This window comes from Bufo gargarizans, chromosome 5, assembly GCF_014858855.1.
Source record: "Bufo gargarizans isolate SCDJY-AF-19 chromosome 5, ASM1485885v1, whole genome shotgun sequence".
NCBI classification, from domain to species: Eukaryota; Metazoa; Chordata; class Amphibia; order Anura; family Bufonidae; genus Bufo; species Bufo gargarizans.
In genome coordinates, this window is record NC_058084.1 from 101486028 (window position 1) to 101511855 (window position 25828).

General features: G+C 41.2%; 1 protein-coding gene across 1 annotated transcript in view; it reads right to left on the reverse strand.

Moving 5' to 3' along the window:
* Positions 1-25828, reverse strand: part of CPA6 (carboxypeptidase A6) — a 297565-nt gene that overhangs the window by 90123 nt on the left and 181614 nt on the right. Inside the window, exon 2 of the mRNA XM_044295393.1 lies at positions 9968-10043. Coding sequence (XP_044151328.1) covers positions 9968-10043 — 76 coding nt within the window. The remainder of the gene's footprint in view (positions 1-9967; positions 10044-25828) is intronic.

Here is a 25828-nt window from a genome sequence, read left to right on the forward strand (position 1 = left end):
ACAAAAAATGTGCTTTGACGGACACTAAATAACTTTCCCAGCCACAACAGGACAGCGGTAACGAGAGATTTAGCGGGATATAAATTTGAGGCCTAGTATTTAAGCGCTGGGTGACAGGTATGGGTTTAGTGACAGAATTAGATTTGGAAATGCACAGTAGCGGGTGTGTGAAGTTATTCTGAATGACCCTATGTGCACCTTGAATATTATATACCCTTTTAGGGATAGATTTCAAATAGCTCTGATATAGCAGAAACCACTAAATTATGAAATTGCTAAATTGGGAATTGTATTTCAACCCAGAACAAGAAATGTGCTTGAACGGACACTAAATAACTCGCCCAGCTACAGCACTAGGGACAGATTTAGCGGGATATAAATTTGAGGCCTAGTATTTAGGCGCTGGGTGACAGGTATGGGTTTAGTGCCAGAATTAGACTTGGAAATACACAGTAGCGGGTGTGTGTGAAGTTATTCTGAATGACCCAATGTGCACCTTGAATATTATATACCCTTTTAGGGATAGATTTCAAATAGCTCTGATATAGCAGAAACCACTAAATTATGAAATTGCTAAATTGGGAATTGTATTTCAACCCAGAACAAGAAATGTGCTTGAACGGACACTAAATAACTCGCCCAGCTACAGCACTAAGGACAGATTTAGCGGGATATAAATTTGAGGCCTAGTATTTAGGCGCTGGGTGACAGGTATGGGTTTAGTGCCAGAATTAGACTTGGAAATACACAGTAGCGGGTGTGTGTGAAGTTATTCTGAATGACCCAATGTGCACCTTGAATATTATATACCCTTTTAGGGATAGATTTCAAATAGCTCTGATATAGCAGAAACCACTAAATTATGAAATTGCTAAATTGGGAATTGTATTTCAACCCAGAACAAAAAATGTGCTTTGACGGACACTAAATATCTTGCCCAGCAACAACAGTACAGCGGTAACGAGAGATTTAGCAGGATATAAATTTGAGGCCTAGTATTTAGGCGCTGGGTGACAGGTATGGGTTTAGTGACAGAATTAGACTTGGAAATACACAGTAGCGGGTGTGTGTGAAGTTATTCTGAATGACCCAATGTGCACCTTGAATATTATATACCCTTTTAGGGATAGATTTCAAATAGCTCTGATATAGCAGAAACCACTAAATTATGAAATTGCTAAATTGGGAATTGTACTTCAACCCAGAACAAAAAATGTGCTTTGACGGACACTAAATAACTTTCCCAGCTACAACAGGACAGCGGTAACGAGAGATTTAGCGGGATATAAATTTGAGGCCTAGTATTTAGGCGCTGGGTGACCGGTATGGATTTAGTGACAGAATTAGACTGGGATATGGCCAAAAAATAACCACACTATTGCTGGTTAAATGCACTTGGTGACGGGCGCAGCTTGCCCCTGATGTAGTATATGGCCAAAAAATGAACAGACTATTGCTGGTTAAATGCACTTGGTGTCACAGCTTGACCAACCACACTACTGAGGGTTAAATGCACTTGGTGACGGGCGCAGCTTGCCCCTGATGTAGTATATGGCCAAAAAATAAACAGACTATTGCTGGTTAAATGCACTTGGTGTGACAGCTTCACCCTGATGTAGGCTTTAGCCAGAAAACAACCACACCATTGAGGGTTAAATGCACTTGGTGACAGGCGCAGCTTGCCCCTGATTTTGTATATGGCCAAAAAATGAACAGACTATTGCTGGTTAAATGCACTTGGTGTGACAGCTTCACCCTGATGTAGGCTTTAGCCAAAAAACAACCACACCATTGAGGGTTAAATGCACTTGGTGACAGGCGCAGCTTGCCCCTGATTTTGTATATGGCCAAAAAATGAACAGACTATTGCTGGTTAAATGCACTTGGTGTGACAGCTTCACCCTGATGTAGGCTTTAGCCAAAAAACAACCACACCATTGAGGGTTAAATGCACTTGGTGACAGGCGCAGCTTGCCCCTGATTTTGTATATGGCCAAAAAATGAACAGACTATTGCTGGTTAAATGCACTTGGTGTGACAGCTTCACCCTGATGTAGGCTTTAGCCAAAAAACAACCACACCATTGAGGGTTAAATGCACTTGGTGACAGGCGCAGCTTGCCCCTGATTTTGTATATGGCCAAAAAATGAACAGACTATTGCTGGTTAAATGCACTTGGTGTGACAGCTTCACCCTGATGTAGGCTTTAGCCAAAAAACAACCACACCATTGAGGGTTAAATGCACTTGGTCGCAGCTTGTGCTGGCGCACCACAAGACACAAAATGGCCGCCGATCACCCCAGAAAAATGTGACTGACAAACGGTCTGGGCAGCCTAAAAACAGTGAGCAATTGAGGATCAGCAGCTCAATGATCCACAGCTGCAGATCGATCAGTTAATCAAGTCCTTTGGAGGAGTTAATCTGCCTAATCTCGCCCTACTGTCGCAGCCGCAACCTCTCCCTACGCTAATCAGAGCAGAGTGACGGGCGGCGCTATGTGACTCCAGCTTAAATAGAGGCTGGGTCACATGGTGCTCTGGCCAATCACAGCCATGCCAATAGTAGGCATGGCTGTGATGGCCTCTTGGGGCAAGTAGTATGACGCTTGTTGATTGGCTGCTTTGCAGCCTTTCAAAAAGCGCCAAGAAAGCGTCACAAAAGCGCCAAGAAAGCGACGAACACCGAACCCGAACCCGGACTTTTACGAAAATGTCCGGGTTCGGGTCCGTGTCACGGACACCCCAAAATTCGGTACGAACCCGAACTATACAGTTCGAGTTCGCTCATCCCTAATTGGCAGCCCATTTTTGAAAGTCTGGGAATTATTGGTAAATTAGCAAAAGACCCTTCATTTGAGTTTGTGGTTTTTGGGCTTGTACCAAGTGATATCAATGTTAAAATACCGTATTCCTTATTACAACTATGGATGAAGGGATTGATGATTGCTAAGGTATTGATTATTCAGAAATGGGGAACCCGGAAACGCCCCGACATATGCCGAATGGAAAAACTATATGATTAGAATAAAAACATTATGAACAGTATGGATGTTTAGGTATAAGTCAGAGGAATAAATGTGAGTTAGTCTGTGCTAACTGGGCTGAACACTTATAATTATGATTCCTGAAAGGTCTCCTAGGTGCAGGTGGGGAGCTCTAAAGTCCCAGCGTGGTCAGCCGGGTAGGGGTGTGGGTGTTTTGGGGGGGGGGGGGGTAGGGAATGGGGAGCATAGAGTATTTACTGTTCCTTTTGGAAGGTACAGAGGAGGGTAGAGGCAGAATATATATAGGATGTCTTTTTGGATTTGATATGTAACTCTGATCATATGCGCTTTTATCCTCCTTTTTATAATTCTGTAAAGATTTTATGCTTTAATAAAAATGTTGTTTAACCACTTCCCATCTGGGCCATTTGCCCCCTTCCTGACCAGGCCTAATTTTGCAAATCTGACATATCTCACTTTATGTGGTAATAACTTTGGAACGCCTTTACTTATCCAAGTCATTCAGAGATTGTTTTCTCGTGACACATTGCACTTCATGATAGTCAGAAATTTGAGTCAATATATTTCACATTTATTTATGAAATAATCCCAAATTTACCAAAAATTTTGAAAAATCCGCAATTTTCAAAATTTCAATTTCTCTGCTTTTAAAACAGAAAGTGATACCTCATAAAATATTTATTACCTAACATTCCCCATATGTCTACTTTATGTTGGCATCATTTTGGAAATGTCATTTTATTTTTTTAGGACGTTAGAAGGCTTAGAAGTTTAGAAGCAATTCTTCAAATTTTTAAGAAAATTGACAAGACCTACTTTTTAAGGACCAGTTCAGGTCTGAAGTCACTTTGTGGGGCCTACATATTGGATACCCCCATAAATAACCCCATTGTAGAAACTACACCCCTCAAGTTAATTAAAACCGATTTTTACAAACTTTGCTAACCCTTTAGGCGTTCCACAAGAATTAAAGGAAAATGGAGATCAAATTTTTAAATTTCACTTTTTTGGCAGATTTTCCATTTTAATCCAATTTTTTCTTTAACACATCGATGGTTACCAGCCAAACAAAACTCAATATTTATTACCCAGATTCTGCAGTTTACAGAAACACCCCACATGTGGTCATAAACTGCTGTATGGGCACACGGCAAGGCGCAGAATAAAATGAACTCCACATGGTTTTTAGATGCCATGTCCCATTTGAAGCCCCCCTGATGCACCCTTACAGTAGAAACTCCCAAGAAGTGACCCCATTTTGGAAACTAGGGGATAAGGTGCCAGTTTTATTGGTACTATTTTTAGATACATATTTTTTTAACATTCATTATAACACTTTATGGGGCAAGGTGACCAAAAAATTGGTTGTTTTAGCACAGTTTTTATTTATTTATTTTTACAGCGTTCACCTGAGGGGTTCGGTCAAGTGACATTTTTATAGAGCAGATCTTTGCGGATGTGGCGATACCTAATATGTATACTTTTTCTTATTTATTTAAGTTTTACACAATAATAGAATTTTTGAAACAAAAAAATTATGTTTTAATGTGTCCATGTTCTGAGAGCTATATTTTTTTTTGAGATTTTCTTATGTAGGGACTGATTTTTTGCGGGATGAGGTGACTGTTTTATTGGTACCATTTTGTGGGACATACTCCTTTTTGATCACTTGGTGTTGCACTTTTTGTGATGTAAGGTGACAAAAATTGCTTGTTTTGACACATTTTATCTTTATTTTATTTTTTACGGTGTTCATCCGAGGGGTTAGGTCATGTGATATTTTCATAGAGCTGGTTGTTACGGACGTGGCAATACCTAATATGTATACTTTTATTATTTATTTCACTTTAACACAATAATAGCATTTTTTAAACCAAAGAAATTATGTTTTAATGTGTCCATGTTCTGAGAGCTATAGTTTTTTTTATTTTTTGAGAGATTTTCTTATGTAGGGGCTCATTTTTTGTGGGATGAGGTGATGGTTTTATTGGTACCACTTTGTGGGACATACGCCTTTTTGATCACTTGGTGTTGCACTTTTTGTGATGTAAGGTGACAAAAATGGCTTTTTTTGACAGTTATTTATATATTTTTTTATGGTGTTTATCGGACTGGGTCGATCATGTGATATATTTTTAGAGCCGACCGTCACGGACGCGGCAATACCAAATATGTCTATTTTATTTAATTTTTTATATTTTTAACCTATTTTTTTTTATTTCTTACTTGGGGATTTCTTTTTTACATGTGAAACGTTTTTTTTTATAGATTTTTTTTAACACTTTATATTTTTTTATTTTTTATTTTACACTTTTCGTCCCCCATAAGGTCATACAAAACCTCTGGGGGACATTTACTTCCCTTTTTTTTTTCACTGTTAATTTCTCCTGTAACTGGGGTTGACATAGTAGACCCAGTTACAGGAGAAATACCCCTCCCCCCCCCAGAGAGGCTGTACAGCGCAATATAGCGCTGTACAGCCTCAGTGCAGGGCTGATCGAGGTCTGTGAAAGACCTCACACAGCTTCTGCACTCTCCGGTTCCGGCGATCACATGACCGCCGGGCCGGAACAGGAAGCGCATAGCGCTCCAGAAGGCAGGGACACCTGGGCACTGTCCCTGCCTTCTCTCTGGGTTGCCCTGCTGTCACTGACAGCGGGTAACCCGATCAGCAGCTGCACGATTAGTGTGTAGCTGCAGTTTCTTAATGGACGTTCTGGAACATCCATTCAGAAATAGAGAACCACCTCCCGGGCGTTTTTAGTCTATGGGCGGACGGGAGGTGGTTAAAAAAAAAAAGTATACTTGAGTGGCATGTGTGCAGAGGGGGGAGGGGAGGACGCGATCCTGAATCCTTGCCCAGGTGCAGGAAAGCCTAGCTACACCACTGACTCCTAAGCCCAGAATGACGAATGATATCTAATATATAAAGCTGATTGTATGTGGGTATGTATGTACAGTATGTATGTCCGCTAAAGCAATCCTCACCGTCGCATTTACAATCACGAAATTTGGCACACAGGTACATCATATGTGCGGGAAGGTTTACACTAGATCTCAGCTCTCTAGCATGTACTGTTCCAGAGATATTCCCAAAAAATGCATTAGCCAATAGATGCCTGGTCACATGACCCTTATCAGCCAATAGAAGCAAGCAGGCCCTTATTCTCCACATACACACAGTTTTACACCAGGTTTCCATAACAGGTTTTCCATTTTTCTTCACTGCTGTAGGTCAGCTTTAAAGGGGCAGGGCACTGTGGATGACACTGTTAAGGGAGCGGAGTGCTGTGGAGGTCACAGTTCAGGGACAGGTAGGGTGGCCATTCAGGCCAATCTCAAAAGACGGACTTAAAAATGCTGCCCCCGGGCCTGCTAGGCCACGCCCCTTCCCACTCCGCAGCCGACGGGGATTGAAAAAATGAAGGTAAAAATCTACTTCTGCCCCAATGTGTCCACCCACCCCTCCTACATCACATTCAAGCCATAACTCTGCCCCCCCTTTTCCCTGCTTCCAGCATGAGGGTGGGCTTGGGCACTAGCAAGAGGCATGCCTTGGCTCCTTTCTGCAAGAGTGACGTCCCTCTGGGCACCTTACTGGCTCATTTGCATACCAAATAAACTGGATTTTCAGAAGATAGAAAACATCTATTGCTGAAACAAAGGCACATCTGGAAATAAGGTACTAAGTGCTATTAGGCTATGGATTTACTTCAATAGCAATTATCCTGGTGACAGATTTACTTAAAAGGGGCAGAGTGCTGTGAATGACACTGTTAAGGGAGTGGAGTGCTGTGGAGCTCACAGTTCAGGGGGCAGGTAAAAGATGGACTTAAAAACCCCACCCCCACATCCTGCTAAGCCATGCCCCCTCCCGCTCCGCAGCTGACAGGGATTGAAAACTGTCATCTGCAGGGGTGGGAGGGAGAGTGACTTTCTCCCTGCAGCTCACGCTCAGACAGCACAGTGCTGCTGTCTGAGAGTGAGCTGTTCAAAAGGACATCTGAAAGCCGGACTGTCCTGCCTAAAACCAGACCTCTGGCGACCCTAGGGCAGGCTGCTGTGGAGGTCACAATTAAGGGAACGGTCTGCTATGGAGGTCAGTATTAGGGGCAGATTGCTGTAGAGCAGTGGTTCTCAACCTTTCTAAAGCCGTGACCCCTTAATACAGTTCCTCATGTTGTGGTGACCCCCAAACATTACATTTTTTTTCCTTGCTACGTCATAACTAATTTTGCTACTGTTATGAATTGTAATGTAAATATCTGATATGCAGGATGTATTTTTATTGCTACAAATTGAACATAATTAAAGCAGAGTAATTAATCACAAAGACAAAATGTTGGGTACCCCTCAAATAAATAAATCAGTGGTGCTTCAAGTCCCCCTCAAATAAATAAATCAGAAGTGCTCAGGGTCCCCCAAATAAATAAATCAGCGGTGCTCAGGGTACCCCCAAATAAATAAATCAGTGGTGCATCAGGTTTCCCCCAAATAAATAAATCAATGGTGCTCAGGGTCCCCCAAATAAATAAATCAGAAGTGCTCAGTGTCCCCCAAATAAATAAATCAGCGGGGCTTCAGGTCTCCCCCAAATAAATAAATCAGCAGTGCTCAGGGTACCCCCAAATAAATAAATCAGTGGTGCATCAGGTTTCCCCCAAATAAATAAATCAATGGTGCTCAGGGTCCCCCAAATAAATAAATCAGCGGTGCTTCAGGTCCCCCCCCAAATAAATAAATCAATGGTGCTCAGGGTCCCCCAAATAAATAAATGAGAAGTGCTCAGGGTCCCCCAAATAAATAAATCAGCGGTGCTTCAGGTCCCTCCCCCAAATAAATTAAGCCTTGCTCAGCCAAATAATTAAAATAAAATTAGCCAGGCTCAGCCAGGCTCAATTAAATCATTGGTGGCAGTGGTGCTCAGCGGCGGTGTCATTAACGGAAAAACTCGGACCTCAGCAGACAGGCGGCCCGACTTACCCGTCCAGACGTCAGGCTCCTTCAAGCACAGGCAGTGATAGGACATAATTTCCTGTGCGCGAGGATAAGGGGCCGCTGCCGTTGTGCGGGCGACCCACAATAGGAAGCCTCAGGCGACCCCCTGGAAAGGGCCGATCGACCCCTAGGTTGAGAACCACTGCTGTAGAGGCCACTGTTAAGGGGGTGGGGTGTTGTGGAAATCACTGTTAAGGAGATGGGGTACTGTGGAGGTCACTAATAAAAGAGGCAGCCACTGTGCAGGTCACTGTTAAAGGGGCGGGTCGCTGTGGGCAGGGAACAGTGGAGGTCAGTGTTAAGGGGCGGGGTGCTGTAGAGTTCACTGTTAAGGGAGTGGGGTGTTGTGGAGGTCACATTTTAAGGGACCCGAGCTCTGTGGAGGTCAATGTTAAGGGGGCGGGTTATTATGTAAATGACTGTTAAAGAGACGGGGTACTGTGGAGGTCACTATTAAAGGGGCGGCTGCTGTGGAGGTCACATTTAAAGGGGAGGGCGCTGTGGATGTTACTGTTAAGGGGGCAGGCTACTGTGGAGGTCAATGTTAAAGGGGCGGGCACTGCGAAGGTTACTGTAAAGGGAGGAGGGGACTGTGAAGGCCACTATTAAAAAGGGGCAGCAGGGTACTGTGAGGTCACTGTTAAGGGAGCAGGGTACCATGGCAGTCATTGTTAAAGGGGCAGTAGCTGTGGAGGTCTCTGTTAAGGGGGCCGGGAATGGTGGAGGTCACAGTTAAGGGGAACCTGTGGTCAGTGTTAAAGGGCGGTTGCTGTAAAGGTCACTGTTAAGAGGGTGGGGTTCTGTGGACCTCACTGTTAAATGGGCAGGCTGCTGTGCAGTTCAAAGTTAAGGGGGTGGGCTGCTGTGGAGTTCCCATTTTAGGGACATGCGGCACTGTGGGGGGGTTTAGTGTTAAATGTGTGGGGGGCTGTGGAGGTCACTGTTAAGATGGCGGTGTACTGTAGATGTCACTGTTATAGTGGATACTGTCAATATCTTTTAACGACACACACAAACATTAAATTAAATAGATGACATCTACCCATGCAAAGCCCGATTCTTCAGCTGGTAAATTAATTAGATGCAAGTTTTATTGACTATTTTCCTATTTAACTATATATAAATCTGCTTAGTTTCTTGTGCTTTATAACACGGTGCCTGTAGATCAGAAGCTCTTTTGTCAAATACCCTATTAAGGAATTATAAATTAATAGTTTGTACAGTCACAGAAAATAATGCACTATAATAATAGATGCAAGCATAACACATGGACTAAGCCCTCACTCTATTGATATAATCTGAGGCACTTGGTCAATACATTTTGATCAAAACACATCTAAGCCCACCTACCAAGCGTCAAGGTGGTCTCAGTTCAGGCGGGTCCTATGCTAAACCTGCCTATGCCGTTATGCATCTATGTTCAGGAGCGCAGACCCCGCACATATAGTGTGTGGCTCCTAGTCACCTCCATGTGCAGCAGCCACCGGTGGGAGGAGGAGCACACACACCTATATGTACCACCTTCTGCTAGTTATTATGTAAATTACATAGAGAAAGAATGGTAATGTTATTGCATTTACCCAGACATTTCCAACCAATGTTTGCCATGATGTAATAATCCCTTGGTCCACGTACTATTTTCTTAGGTTGACTAAAATATGCCAAATGATATGCATTATTTTTGCAATTTTAGAAATCTACAGTGCTCTTCCTAATTTACATTGCTTCTGACCATTCTTAGTTGGTGCTATCAAGTGTGAAACATCAACCCCTTAGCTTCTTGCACCCGACTTGTCATGCTGAAGCGTCCAGTGCTCCGCATGCTAGTGTGACCAGCCCCAAGGTCATCAAAGCTGTAGACTAGGCTTTTTCTGGAGGAAAGAGGTTCTATAGATGAATAAGCTTTCTCTTAATGACTGTCACAGGAGGTATGACGATATTGGCGAGGAGGTGGCAGACTTACCTGTAGCTGACTGCACATATTCTTTACTTCATTTACTTCTTTATCGCACCGAGGAATGATTCGTATAACTTTGTCTCTGTTATAAATTAAACACAGCATGAGAAACAAAATGAGACAAACGGTAGAAGGTATCATTTGAGAAGCAGTGTGGGCCCTACAGTGATAAGATCTCAGCATATCTCTCAGATTCAGGTGGAAAAAAAAATAATGAAAAAAAGCCTGTTCACCCAACATAGAGAGAGAAGGTCACAGGGTCTTCCGTAGTGAAGGTAGAGTGAATAGCTTGATCCAATAAGGATATAAAATCCAGTTTTTTTTATTGCATTGTATTAAAAATCATTCATCCTGTGGAACTTTATAGCCTAAGTGATTCCACCAACTGTGGTCTTACTCATGGTATAGATTAGGTTTGTGGCACCATTACCATGTTAATCTGGCCATACACATTAGGCTACTTTCACACTAGCATTTTTTGCGGATCCGTCATGGATCTGCAAAAACGCTTCCGTTACAATAATACAACCCCATGCATCCGTCATGAACGGATTTGGTTGTATTAGGTCTTATATAGCCAAGACGGATCAGTCATGAACACCATTGAAAATCAATGGGGGATGGATCAGTTTTCTATTGTGTCAGAGAAAACTGATCCGTCCCCATTGACTTACATTTTGTGTCAGGACGCACCACATCGCGGACAAAAAAATGTTGCTTTCAGCGTTATTCTGTCCACAATGGGGACGCAACAAAATGGAACGGAATGCATATTGGAGCATTCTGTTTCGTTCAGTTTTGTCCCCATTGACAAATCGTTTTCTTACGCTATTGAGATCATATGACGGGTCTCAATAGTGGAAATGAAAATGCTAGTGTGAAAGTAGCCTTAACCATTTGTCTCCTGAACCCCCTGAAAACCTCAGATTTGTCTGATACTCTAATATGTAGGAAGAGTTCCCGACTCTCTCCTGACAGATGATGTTGGAAGAGACAAGGATCCGGCGAAAACCTAATCCATTTGTTCTCCCAGAAGATAAGTCAGAAGTGTCTGGCAGCGGCTTTCTACGCTCTCCCCATAGAATACACAGACGGGTTCGGCCGAGCGTGTATGTGTATAGAGGAGCCAGCGGGGAGTTGGGAGAGATAGTGGTCTGGCTGGCTATTAAATGAGAATGAGCAGCTTTATATATGCACATCCGTATGAAGATAAAACAGTTTTTTTCGAAAAAGAAAATCTGATCAATAGTGAAACATAAAATTTCTGCGTACCTGAATGTTTAATGTGAGAGTCAAACAGGCCTCTCAGTCCAACATGAGGTGTTGTATATTACCTCCTCTTGGAGAGGCGCGTACTTTTTCAGTATCAAGGTTTTAAAAGACTATGTTTTTCCTCCATGACATGTAGTAAAGGGTTTATCAACATTAGATACGTTTTCAATACTTGGATTCTGTATGTCGTTAAGATTCTCTAAGACCGTGGTTTTAATTTCCAAGATGTACAGCCTACATAAAGTTTATTGCATAACGTACACATGATTAAGTAAACTATGAATTCTGACTTGGGCTACTCTCACGTCTGCATAATAAGGTTTATTATGACCGACTTCTAAAACGCCGGCCCTAATAAATGACCCCACAATTTTTTTTTCTCATAGACTCCAATGCTAATGCATTGTGGTATATGAGAAAAGCAATCTAATGATTGCTTGTTATAGTACTCTATGGGAACCATTAAAAAGTGTAAAAAAAAGGTTTTTACAAATATTAAAAAATATATAAAAATTCTAATCACCCCCTTTCCCTAAAATTTAAATAAAAATACATGAAATTTTAAAAAAAATAAACATCAAGGGCATCACTGTGTGCGAAAATGCCCATACTATTAAAATATAAAAATATTTATCCCATACGGCAAAAGCAAAACAGGAAAAAAGTCAAAATGGTTGATTTTTTGGTCTCTCCCACACAAAATTGAATAAAAAGTGATCATAAAAATAAAAAAAGTCATACACACCCTATGGTATCAATAAAAAAATACAGATTACCCCGCAAAAAATGAGCCCTCACACAGCTTCATACACATGAAAATAAAAAAAGTTATTAAAATGCAAGCAAAACTATAGATATGTGGTATCATTGTAATTGTACTGACGCAGAGAATGGAAGTAGTTTAACCACAGAAAATGCTGTAAAAACGAAACTCATAAAACTGTCGCCTCACCTGGCCTCATTGGTGGTGCACCCCTGATGCCACCAATGTCTGGTTCCACTTATGAGACCTGTTCTTCCCCCAGCACAGGGAGATTTATTTCAGTATCATTACAGATTACATCTGCTGTATTCCTGTAGTTATTAGTTAGGTAACAGCACCATCTAGCGGTGGTAAAAATGTATCGCACCTTGTTTTCTTGTTAATAAAGATCATTGCTTTCTGGGAGGTGCCAGGCATTGTGGGTAGTGCAAGGCATTCTGGGAAGGAGAAGCCCCAGTCTTCAGTCTACATACAGTCTACAGGACATAAGCAGAGCTGTTTCATGCAGTTCTCCTTCTTAAACTCCACCATCTTGTTTCAGGGACATTATGTTATGCAGAGCTGTTTAGCTAGGTATAAGTGTCACTCAGGGAGTTATTTCTGTTAGCTAGCCATGCAATCTATGTATAGGCAGCCATTTTGGACATATGCCCAATGTTAATGTAATGTTATAATACATGCTGTTCTATGCTTCTGTTAATTCATGTTAGGCCTTATACTTATACAAGCCATTTGTATTCTTAGAGTTTTACAAATTCACAATCCTGTTGACCAATAAAGAAGTTAGACTACAGAAAACAGTCCTCTTATTTGGAAGACAGGAATGGTTTATACTGAATGTCAGACTGCACACTATGTGAACGTGTATGAAGACAGAACAAGACCTGCAACTATCTCTAAAATAGAGCCCTCAAAATCAAGGAGAACCACATGCTGCAATTATACCCAGTGGTCCCAGCGGACATTCCGATAGTATCTGACAACTCTAGATCTAGAGAGCTCTGGCAGGCAGTTCTCTGCCGGAACCACAAACGGGAGTGTGAAGGAGGCCTAAGTGCAGTAATATGTAGACGATTAATATAGAAAATAAGATCATGGGACTTGCCTTTAGGCTGGGTTCACACCTGAGCGTATTCGATAAGCGCTGTTTACAGGAGTTTTTTGGGGGCGTTTTTGTATTTTGGAAACGCGCGTCGTACGCGCGTTCTTGCTATTGACCACAGGGGCGTACAATGAAAAACAGAGGTGTTACGCGCGACAATACGCCCCAAAGAAGCTCCTGTACTTCCTGTACTTCTCTGGTGAGAACCATGCCCATAGGGAAACATTGGTTTTTGCCTGTTGAGCGTTTTACAGCGCGTAGTGAAACGCTCAGATGTGAACCTAGCCTTACAGTCTCACTAAACCCTTTTTACTGTACAAGTCAGCAACATATTCTTATTATAACAGAGAAGTAGCCTTCGGGGGTGCCGAAGTAGCAGTCACAGGGGGCCTTGCTGCCTGAGAGGGGTACAAAGACCCCAATATTATAAGGTTACACGCACACGACCGTATGTATTTTGCGGTCTGTAAATTGCAGATCCTCAAAAAAAAACTGATGCCATCCGTTTTTTTGCGGATCCATTGTAATAATGCCTATCCTTGTCCACAAAATGGACACGAATAGGACATGTTCTATTTTTTTTTGCAGGGCTACGGAACGGACATTTTGAGGACCCATTGAAATGAATGGGTCCGCATCCTATCCGCAAAAAAAAATGAAACGGACACGGAAACGAAATACGTTCGTGTGCATGTAGCCAAAATCTTACATTGTAGGTAGGCGCCCGGTTTCAGACTCTGCACTGGGATCCAGAAGCTTCAGTGTGCGCCTGTGGTATTAATAAAAACTGACACTTGAGATTGTGGCATCAGATTTCAGCTTTTTTTCTTCCAAGTACCTCTGAAACTCTTTCTCCCTTCCTTGAGATTTTGTATTTGGCACCTCCTGACTTGTGCATACCAGCCTCTTAACTCCTGCAAAGCACATGGTGCCAGAACAGGAGGTGATCCTAGCACTGAAATGTAGAACAAGACTCTTAGGCCCCTTTCACACGGGTGTGTTCCGGGAAAATGTGCGGGTGCGTTGCGGGAACACCCGCGATTTTTCTGCGCGAGTGCAAAACATTGTAATGCATTTTGCACTCACGTGAGAAAAATTGCGCGTGTTTGGTACCCAAACCCGAACTTCTTCACAGAAGTTCGGGCTTGGGATCGGTGTTCTGTAGATTGCATTATTTTCCCTTTTAACATGGTTATAAGGGAAAATAATAGCATTCTGAATACAGAATGCATGGTAAAATAGCGCTGGAGGGGTTAAAAATAAATAAAAAATAATTTACCTCACCTTAGTCCACTTGCTCGCGTAGCCGGCATCTCCTTCTGTCTTCATCTTAGCTTTGTGTAGCAACAAGGACCTGTGGTGACGTCACTCCGGTCATCACATGATCCATCACCATGGTAAAAGATCATGTGATGGATCATGTGATGACCATGTGACGTCACCACAGGTCCTGTTCCTGCACACAGCTAAGATGAAGACAGAAGGAGATGCCGGGCAGCGCGAACAAGTGGACTAAGGTGAGTTAAATTTTTTTTAATTTTTTTTTAACCCCTCCAGCGCTATTTTACTATACATTCTGTATTCAGAATGCTATTATTTTCCCTTATAACCATGTTATAAGGGAAAATAATAATGATCGGGTCTCCATCCGGATGGTCTCCTAGCAACCGTGCGTGAAAATTGCACCGCATCCGCACTTGCTTGTGGATGCTTGCGATTTTCACGCAACCCCATTCACTTCTATGGGGCCTGCGTAGCGTGGATTATCGCACCGCAACGCACAAAGTGGAGCATGCTGCGATTTTCACGCAACGCATAAGTGATGCGTGAAAATCACCGCTCATGTGAACAGCCCCATAAAAATTAAAGGGTCGGTATTCAGTGCGGGTGCAATGCGTTCAACTCACGCATCGCATTCGCGCGGAATACACACCCGTGTGAAAGGGGCCTTAGTGATTGCCATTTTCTACTGCCTTAGGCCTCATGCACGCGACCGTATTTTGTTTCCGTGTCCGATCGTTTTTTTTGGCGGATAGGATGCAGACCCATTCATTTCAATGGGTCAGCGAAAAACGCGGACAGCACACCGTGTGCTGTCAGCATCGGTATGTCCGTTCCATTGCTCCGCAAAAAAAATAGTGCATGTCCTATTTTTTTCTAGTTTGCGGACAAGGATAGGCATTATTACAATGGATCCTCAAAAAAAACGGATCCGCAAAAAAACGCATGGACCTATTCATTTCTATGGGTCCGCAAAAATTGCGGAATGCCTTTCATTGTCATCCGTGTGCTGTCCGTTTCGTGTGTCCATTGCTTTTATTTTAGAAAATGTCCTATACTTGGCCGCAAATTGCGGTCCGTGGCCCCATGGAAAGTCATTGGGTCCGTGAAAAACGGACAGCACACGGAAATGCATCCGTATGTCATCCGTTTTTTGCGGATGAAAACATTCTAGGAAACCCCATTTCAGTTTTTTGCGGACCGTGAAAAACGGATTACACACGGAAGCACCACATCCGTATCATACGGACTTACGGAACGGAAACGGAAAGATAACTAAGGACATACGGAACACACGGATCCGTGATTTGCGGACCACAAAACCAACACGGTCGTGTGAATGCTCCCTTATATTAAGGAAACTGAAGCATTTATTTTCCAGACATGTCTAGTTTAATTGTTTTATAGCTTCATGTTACAAACAGCAAACCAGGAAGGAGGTTGTAAATGGTCTGAGGTTTATCACTGCTCTGAATAGCAGATGGTAATATTGGCTCAGGGAAAATATACCAGTTGGACCTCTCTGCATGGTGGATTAGAGTATGTAATCAGGTAAACTACAGCATCAGCTGATCCTATCATATTTAGGGTCCATTCACACGTCCGCAATTTCGTTCCGCAAGAATTGCTGACCCATTTTATTTCTATGGGGCAGCACAATGTGTTGCCCGGACACGGAATTGCGGACCCGCACTTCCGGGTCCGCAATTCCTTTCCCGAAAAAAATATAACATGTCCTATTCTTGTCCGCAACTGCAGACAAGAACAGGCATATTCTATTAGTGCCACAATGTGCGATCCGCAAAATGCGGAACGCACATTGCCGCTGTCTGTGTTTTGCGAATCCGTGGATCCACAAAACACGTTGCGGACGTGTGAATGAACCCTTACATATGAGTATATCAGAAAATAGTATACAGTGACACAACATGTAGTCAACACGTCCTGTAAATTTAGTTTATTCAGTACGATTACAGTGATACAATAAATGTGTGTGTATGTATATATATATATATATATATATATATACATATATATATTTATATATGCAAAAGGAAATTCCTCGGCACTTCCCAAAAATAGATACGTGTTTATTTCACCAGATACAACGTTTCGGTTCTCCCTTTGGAACCTTTTTCAAGCAGTCACTGCTTGAAAAAGGTTCCAAAGGGAGAACCGAAACGTTGCATCTGGTGAAATAAACACGTATCTATTTTTGGGAAGTGCCGAGGAATTTCCTTTTTTATTTATGGTTTGACGGGAGGATCACCGTCACAGCCGTTGGCACCCCTTTTTTACTACTTTCTTCTACTATTGTTTGCAGTGCTGCCCAGCCGCTTTGATATATATATCACTGTAATCAACTTGTCTTGCAAAAATCAAGCCCACATATAGCTACTGTACATCAAAGGAAAAATAAAAAAGTTATAGCCCTAGTAATGCAACAATGAAAAAAATTAAATAAAATTGCTTGGTCACTAAGGCCCAAAACAAGCTGGTCAATAAGGGGTTAACAAATAAACCTAAAATGTGGCAAACCCATTTTGTGAATTTTGAAGCCCGATTTCTGAAGTGCAGGACTTGATAAATTCTTCCTATATTCTTTTGGGGGTTTGTCCCATTTTTTTGTTTTGGTGGAATTTTTTTGGCTTGTTTTGCTTGTGTTTTTAGTCGTTTTTTTTGTTGTTGCTATTTTTGACAAAATGTAGCATGCTCTAGGATTTAACCACATCTGTAAAAAGAATGCTAAAATGGCACAAATACATGTTAACAAAAAAAAATCATGGAAATATTTACTACAAATAAACAAAAAAAACAAACAAAAAACTAAATATAAGAAAACCCCGTAAAAAACTATAGAACAGAATTACTACTGTCAAGGATGTAGACAGCATAAACAATCAGAAGGTGTGCACTATTACTGTGGCGCACTCTGATAGATTTGGCACATCTTTAGTGCACACAGCACTCACTCTCCTTGTTTATACTACCTGTTGGGTAGTGTAATTTAGACCAGTATTGAAAGTGTCTGACAAGATACAAACATCTCTTTAGCACAAAGTAAATTAATCAGTGCCACATTTTGCTGCAGGAACCACCAGAATTCTTCTGCAAGCAAAATAGTAAATCTGCCTCTGAATGTGTTTGTCATTGATGAAGTGCCCTCCAGCGGAACCTGTAGCTGCAGATCTTCATCTCAAGGAATCTAATAAGAATACTGTAAATTATAAAAGCACACACACACTACATGTGGCACTACACTACTTTAAGTGCTTAGACATTTGTATATAGATTATTTTATATTAAATTACTGCCATATTTATTATATGTGGACATGTGAGGTTCTTAGAACACAGCTCGATTAACCCCTTTACTACCAAACCACTTTTCATGTTAAATCCCAGGCCAATTTTTGCAACTCTGACATGCGAATTACTTTGGAACGCTTTTACTTATCCAACCCATTCTGAGATTGTTTTCTTGTGACACATTGTACTTCATGACAGTGGTAAATTTGAGTTGATATATTTCACCTTTATTTATAAAAGAATTCAAAATGTACCAAAAATTTGGAAAAATTCACAATTTTCTAAATTAGAATTTCTCAACTTTTAAAACAGATAGTAATACAGTATATCATAAAATAGTTAACAATGATTATTTCACATTCCTAATATGTCTGCTTTATTTTGGCATGATTTTGTAAATGTCATTTTTTTTCTTTAGGACGTTAGAAGGCTTAGAATTTCAACAAAATTTCCAAAACCATTTTTTTAAGCACTAATTCAGTTATAAAGTGATTTTTAGGGACTTTCGTAATGGAAACCACCCATAAATAACCCACTGATGTTACAAACTTAGTTAACCCTTGAGGTGTTTCACAAGAATTAAAGGAAAATTGAGGTAAAATTTTAAATTTTCATTTTTTTGGTAGATTTCTTCTGTTAATTAATTTTGTCTTGCAACACAGCAACGGTTAACAGTAAAATAAACCTCAATATCCATTACTCTGATTCTGAAGTTTACAGAAATACCCCATACTAGCCGTAGGACCTTTCTCTCTCTCCGCCCCCTTTGGGGAGCACGTGCACTCCGAAATTCCAGTCACTCTTGGCCGCCTCTCCCGCAGCGTCTCTGGTACCAATAGAAACTGGGTACGTGAGCGGTGACTCCCGGATCACGTGACCCTCCCTCCTGCCGCATATTACCAGCACCACTGTCGGGTTCTCTACCCGATCTTTACTAGCAGTGAATCGGCACACTATAATATTTCTAATAAAGATTCCCATCACTGAGGCCTCTTTCTACTATGCCCTTATGTTCATTTAATAGACATATAATTCTATAAGTGTATATATTTAATATTTAATAATATTTAATAGTCGCACCCACCCACCCCTGGGGGTGGGCCCTAACTCTGGTTCCCGCCCAGGGGTGCGTTTTTTTGTGCGATTTTTGGAGTTTTTTTTAATGTATTTAAGTTTCCCCACTACTGTGACACAGTTGTACTCTTTCAACCTGATGAAGGGGACTTAAGATTCCCCGAAACGCGTTGTTGTCACATGCACTTTTTATTTAATAAAGAAGAATTCCTTTTAAAAAGACCAGCTCAAGTGGTTTTGGAGCGTCGAAGCAGGAACATGGATTTTGGAGGCATATTTTGCTAGAATGGTTTTTAGGCACCATTTTGTATTAGAAGAGACCCTGACGTGCCCCTACAGTGGAAACCCTCAAAGAGTGACCACTGAGCCCTTTGACCCTCTAAGCGTTTTGCGTAATTTTGAAAAACACGGCTGAAAAGTTTCATTTCTTCCAATAAAATGTTGCTTTAGCCTCAAATTTGAAAAAGCATAATTTGTTACCCATTTTCTCCTGAATACGTCAACACCCCATATGTGGTGGTAAACTGCTGTTGGGATACATGGCAGGATAAAAAACTGAAAAAGCGGCATATGGCTTTTGAAGCAGATTTTGATGGATTGGTTTACAGGTGCCATTTATTTTTATTTTTTGAGTGATTGTTTTATCTGGGGCTTCACTTTTTGCGGGATGAGGTGACATTTTCATTGGTACCATTTTGGGGTACATAAGACTTTTTGATCGCTTGCTATTACACTTTTTGTAAGAAAAGGTGACAAAATTTTGCCATAGTTTGTGTTTTGGCATTTTTTTTTTTTTTTTTACATCATTCACCTGAGGGGGCATATCATGTGATATTTTTATAGAGCTGGTTGTTATGGACGCTGTGATACCCAATGTGTGTATTAATTTAATTAAATTTTTATTAGGTTTTACACAGTGAAAGCCTTTTTGAAAAGAATAAAATTTTGTTTTTGTGTTCCCACTTTCTCAGAGCCTTTTTTTTTTAAAATTTTTTGGGAAATTGTCTTAGGTAGGGTCTCATTTTTTGCAGGATGAGATGATAGTTTGATTGGTACCATTTTGGGATACATACGCCTTTTTGATCGCTTGGTATTACACTTTTTGTGAGGCAAGGTGTTTTGGCATTTTTATTTTTTAAATGTGATATTTTTATAGAGCTAGTCTATACAGACACGGCGATACTTAATATGTCTACAATTTTTTTAAATTGATTTTGGTAAAAGAACGTTTTTTTTTTTACTTGAAACTTTACATTTTTTATTGTGTAAAACTTTTTTTTTTTTTTACTTTTTTCACTTTATTTTTTGGGACTTCAACTTTTGGGGTCTGATCCCCTGTACAATGCATTACAATACTTCTGTATTGTAATGCTTTGGCTGTAAGTGTATTACACTGAGTAATACACTTACAGCTTCCTGCCTGACCGCGGCACATCTAGGGTTAACGCTGATCGTGGGGGCACAGCTCCTGCACCAGCCCGATCAGCAGCACTGGTATTTTAAACACAGTAGCCAGCGCCGTACATGTACGGTGCTGGTACTGTACAGGTTAAATAATGAGTCCACCTGCCAATGTTAAGGTGCTTTAGGCCCCTTTCACATGAGCTAGTCCAGTGTTTCTCAACCAGCGTGCCTCCAGCTGTTGCAAAACTACAACTCCCAGCATGCCCGGACAGCCTTTGGTTGTGCGGGCATGCTGGGAGGTGTAGTTTTGCAACAGCTGGAGGCACACTGGTTGGGAAACACTGAGCTAGTCCCTTGCATTGGACTCACAGCCTGTGTCAGAGAGAGCACTCATCCTAAACTCCCAGCACTGCCTGGGTCCCATAGCATTATATTGATTTATGATGCTATGTAGCCCTTAGGAGTCGTTCACACGAACGTATTTTGCGTTCCGTGTACGGGACAGTTTTGCATTCCGCATACAGTCTGTATACGGAACCAATCATTTCAATGGATCTGCAAAAGATGTGGACAGCACTCCGTTCCGTGGCCCCGCAAAAATGATGAGTCCTATCCTATTTTTGTCAGTTTTGCGGACAACAATAGGCATTTCTATAATAGGCCTCCTGTTCCGTTCCGCAAATTGTGGAAGGCACATGGGCGCCATCCGTGTTTTGCAGATCCGCAATTTGCGGACCGCAGAAAACGGCACAGTCGTGTGAATGAGCCCTTACAGTTCTGGAATGTATTGGATAACACTGATATAATGTTGTCAGTGTTATACACTACATTCCAGAACTCTAAGGGTTATATAAGGGAATATGACTGAGCTGCACATAGATCACGAGACCGATGAATGTGATTTCACTGTCCTTGGAAGAGGCCACAGTGCCTATTTTAAGGATAGTCCATCAATACCAAAATACCGTTCTACCTATCCTGATTTAATTTTGTAGCCAAAGGTCGAGAGATAAGTCCCCTATTGTATAGATAAACTGTGTAGTATGAGGTCCCATCTGAGTGAGGTTGCCTTGTCATGGTAGATGGGCTCATACAGTTTGATCAAAATGTGCTCTAAGGCTACATTAACCCAACAGTGAAAAATGGACATGCGATGGCCATACCCTTAACGGTCGTCAGGCTTCCATTTTCAGAACCACTGCAGTCGATGGTTTTGACAATTTTTTTTATCGGGCTGTGAATACTGAACATTAAAAATAGGGCATGTCCTGTTTAGTTTGTTTTCACTGCCTGGCATCCCTTATACAATTGAAGGAGCGTTTTTTAATGTCTGTTTTTTAGAAAGGCAATAGTGAAAAAACAGCTGCTAAAAATTGCCCATTTGACAGCTTTTAACGTCCGATTTTGTTTCACTGTTGTGTGAATGTAGCCTTAGGCCTCCTGCACATGAACGTCTGACTGTGGGGCAGACGCAGCTGATCGCGGACCCATTCACTTTAATGGGTCCGCGATCCCCCATTCCACAAAAAGGTAGGACATGTTCTATCTTTTTGCGGAACGGAAGTACGGGACGAAACCCTACGGAAGCACTGCGTAGTGCTTCCGTTCCACGCCATTCCACATCTCCGGATTTTCGGACTTATTGAAGTGAATGGGTCCGCATCCGTGATGCGGAATGCCCATGGAACGGCGCCTGTGTATTGTGGATCCGCAAATGCGGTCAGCAATGCAGCCACGGGGCGCATACTTTCGTGTATATCTATAGTAATTATAGTAGAAAAGCAATAAGGCTCTTTCACACGACCGTATGGCTTTTTCAGTGTTTTGCGGGCCATTTTTTCCGGATCCGTTGTTCCGTTTTTCCGTTCCGTATGGCATACTCAGTATACAGTAATTATATAGAAAAAATTGGGCTGGGCATAACATTTTCAATAGATGGTTCCGCAAAAAACGGAACAGATACGGAAGACCTACAGATGCATTTCCGTATGTGTTCCGTTTTCTATGCGGACTCCATGACTTGAATGGAGCCACGGAACGTGATTTGCGGGCAATAATAGGACATGTTCTATCTTTCAACGGAACGGAAAAACGGAAATACGGAAACGGAATGCATACGGAGTACATTCCATTTTTATTGCGGAACCATTGAAATGAATGGTTCCGTATAAACGGGGAAAAAAAACGGTTTATAATAATAAAACTACTGCATATGTAGATATTTCAGCATGCTGCTGCACCATTGTGTATGTTTGCTTCTGCCACGGATTTAGCAGCGAATCCACATGTGTTACATTTGTAACAGGCAGAGTTTGCAGATTTTTTATGGTGAAATTCTTGATGGCAATGGCACGGCTTTTGCACACTGTGTAGTAATGCAATTTAGCTACTGTATGGCTATTAGAATATGGCAAGGGTTTCTGCCTAATCTGTGGGGTATTAAGGCATTAAGCATGGTGCGACAATATTGTTCAAGCCTAGTATTGGAGCCATCAACAAAAAGGCACCAGCCACTGACCACGGAACTACAACTAGAACAACATGGAAAACAAACGCAAGCGTATATTGAAACATAAAATGCACTGCAAACATTAAGGTTTTTGGGGTCAATGGCAATTTTGCTCTAAACACAGCATGCTCTGGGTATGATTTTTCTATAAAACTTGAAAAATTGTGCATAAGAAAGCATGTTACAAGTATAACAAAGCCCCAAAAATGTGTGAAGGCCTAAAAGGAATGTTAGAAATTGTGCTGCAGGTACAGCAGGAGGGATAAAAATGAACTGAAATGGTGACATTCGTGATAAAACGTGATAATCACTACGAAGCAATGCTACATCTGTGACTACAATCCATAGGTGCCGAGTAAGGCATCGTATCATCACTTTCCAGGCACACAATTTCCTTTTCTTTGACTTCTGGTTCAATGTCGTTGTATTAGCCATATGTAATACTGTAACTCTCCCTCCTATTTCAAGCATGTAATTAAAACACTTAAAGAAACTAAATGGCTCTTTTAAAGGAGAATTAATTGCTTGACGCTCAATTAAAGACATTAAATTCCCGTAACTGGAAACAAAGTATAACAATGTTAGGCTACTTTCACACTAGCGTTCGATCGGATCCGTTCTGAACGGATCCGCTCATATTAATGCAGACGGTGGCTCCGTTCAGAACGGATCCGTTTGCATTACCATGAACAAAAAAAAAAAAAAAAAAATTTTTTTTTTTTTTTTTTTTTTTTTTGTTCATGATAGTGCAAACGGATCCGTTTTGACTTTACATTGAAAGTCAATGGGGGACGGATCCGTTTGAAAATTGAGCCATATTGTGTCAACTTCAAACGGATCCGTCCCCATTGACTTACATTGTAAGTCTGGACGGATCCGTTTGCCTCCGCACGGCCAGGCGGACACCCGAACGCTGCAAGCAGCGTTCAGGTGTCCGCCTGCTGAGCGGAGCGGAGGACAAACGCTGCCAGACTGATGCATTCTGAGCGGATCCGCATCCACTCAGAATGCATTAGGGCTGGACGGATCCGTTCGGGGCCGCTTGTGAGAGCCTTCAAACGGAACTCACGAGCGGAGCCCCGAACGCAAGTGTGAAAGTAGCCTTAACTCTTTATGCTCTTTTACCTTTTTTTTTTTACCAGATTTACTGCTGGACAGGTGTTTTTAAAAAAAGACTGCATGACCTTAACTGGACTATACAAATGCTTACGTTATGGTAAAATGCAGAATCTGATAACTGATAAAGTTGCTGTTTTGGGGACATACATATAAGATTTAGTCAGCATGTTGTTTTGCCTTTACAATTAACCCTTTCAAGAACCTGAGCTTTTCCATTTTTTTGCATTTTCATTGTTTAACCCCTGCCTTCCTTAAGCCGTAACTTTCTTTTATTTATAACTATTGAACTGAGTGTGCCTTATTGTAGTTATTTAAAACATAACTTTTATTTCATCTAATTTTTTGAATACTGTGACACTATACTAAAACAATGCTGTTGTTACACTGCTTTATTGGAAGTGTGTCAGGTGTAGCTAGCAGCTCTGGTCTCTTTGGTCAAGCGGATATATTAGAGGGGTCGCCTTAAAAAAGGTGCTTCTGCGGATTGCTAGTCGTGGAGAGCTGGGAGAATCCTAACAGGCTGTATTCCGGGCACCCGCCCTTAAAAGGACGACCCACAGCCGCTGGAACCTCGGATCTATTGCTGCTCAGCCCTGACAAAATAATTCTTCCTCAAAGATGTCTGACGCGTTTCACCACAAAGAGTAGTGGTTCTTCAGGGACACAGAATGAAACGCCGGGGCGCCTGGTGCAGTGGCAACGCTCCCGCACGTATATAAAGGCAACTTTCTTTTAGTTTTCCATTCACATAGCTGTGTGAGGGCTTATTTTTTGTGGGACAAGTTGTTACTTTCTTTGGGCACCATTTAACATTGCATAAGATGTAGTGAGAAAATAGAAACAAATTACAAATGGGGTAAAATTGGGGAAAAAAAATCTAATAATTCCAGCGGTTCAGTCCTTTTTTTGGAGTCTTGATCGAGGTACTCTACCATCTGACAGACCCCACAGCCAGATATAAATGACACCTATTTAGTTAACACCAAAAATTTGCAAATAATATTTATTTTCACATATAGAGCTATATACTAATAATACATAGTCAGCTGGGCCCTTGCTAAATACATTTTTTTTAAGATTAAGAATAAAAATGAATATAAATTGCAGTATAATACAGTAAAAACTTGTATGAATGTCTCTAGTTTTTAGCCTCTCCAGAGATTATATAGTTCAATTAAAAAAAAAAAGATTTTTCTTTGCATTGCCATATTCTGACCCCCATAACTTTTTTTATAGTTAGGTCTATGAAGCTTAATGAGTGCTTAGGGCGAGCTGTAGTTTTTATTGAAACCATTTTAAAGTGTGTATCACTTAGATTTTTTTATTCAATTTTTGGGGAGTTAAAGTAAGCAAAAATGTCAAATCAACCATTTTCGATTTTTTTTCAATTACAGGGTTCACCGTATGGGATAAAAACATTTATATTTAAATTGTATGAGTGTTTTGAGATGTGGTGGTGCAAATTATCTTTTTTATTGTTTATTTATATTTTTATTACGGAGAAAGGTGTTGATTTGAATTTTTATCTTTTTTTTATCTTTTTAAAAACTTTTTTTTTCAGGCTTTTTTACTTGACTCGAACATGCAATCATTAGATTGTTTCTCCCATAGACTTCAGTGAATTACAATTGCAGCCTATGCATAAGAACTATTGCTGAGGGGGTTAAATGTCTGTAATTGGCGTTATTACCGATCAATGACATTAGCTTAGTTTAAAACACCAGAAACCTGGCGGCTATTTGGCCACTGAGTTCCTGAGTGGACGTCATGTTTAAAGACCCAACTTTTGCTGTGCATGTACTGCGGAAGTCAGGAAGGGTATGACTGCCACATGTGTTAATGTAATTGTGGGAAGTGGTGTGAACATGCCCTGTACTCATAGGTGACTTCCACCATGTAGTGGAAATGCTGCAGATTTCCTGTCCAATTTTAGGGTCAATAATCCATAGCATTTCATATTAGTCATAAAATAAATGACATTTCAAGAAATCTTGCCGTAAATTGACCTGTAACGTGCACTTTAAATCTTCAGGAT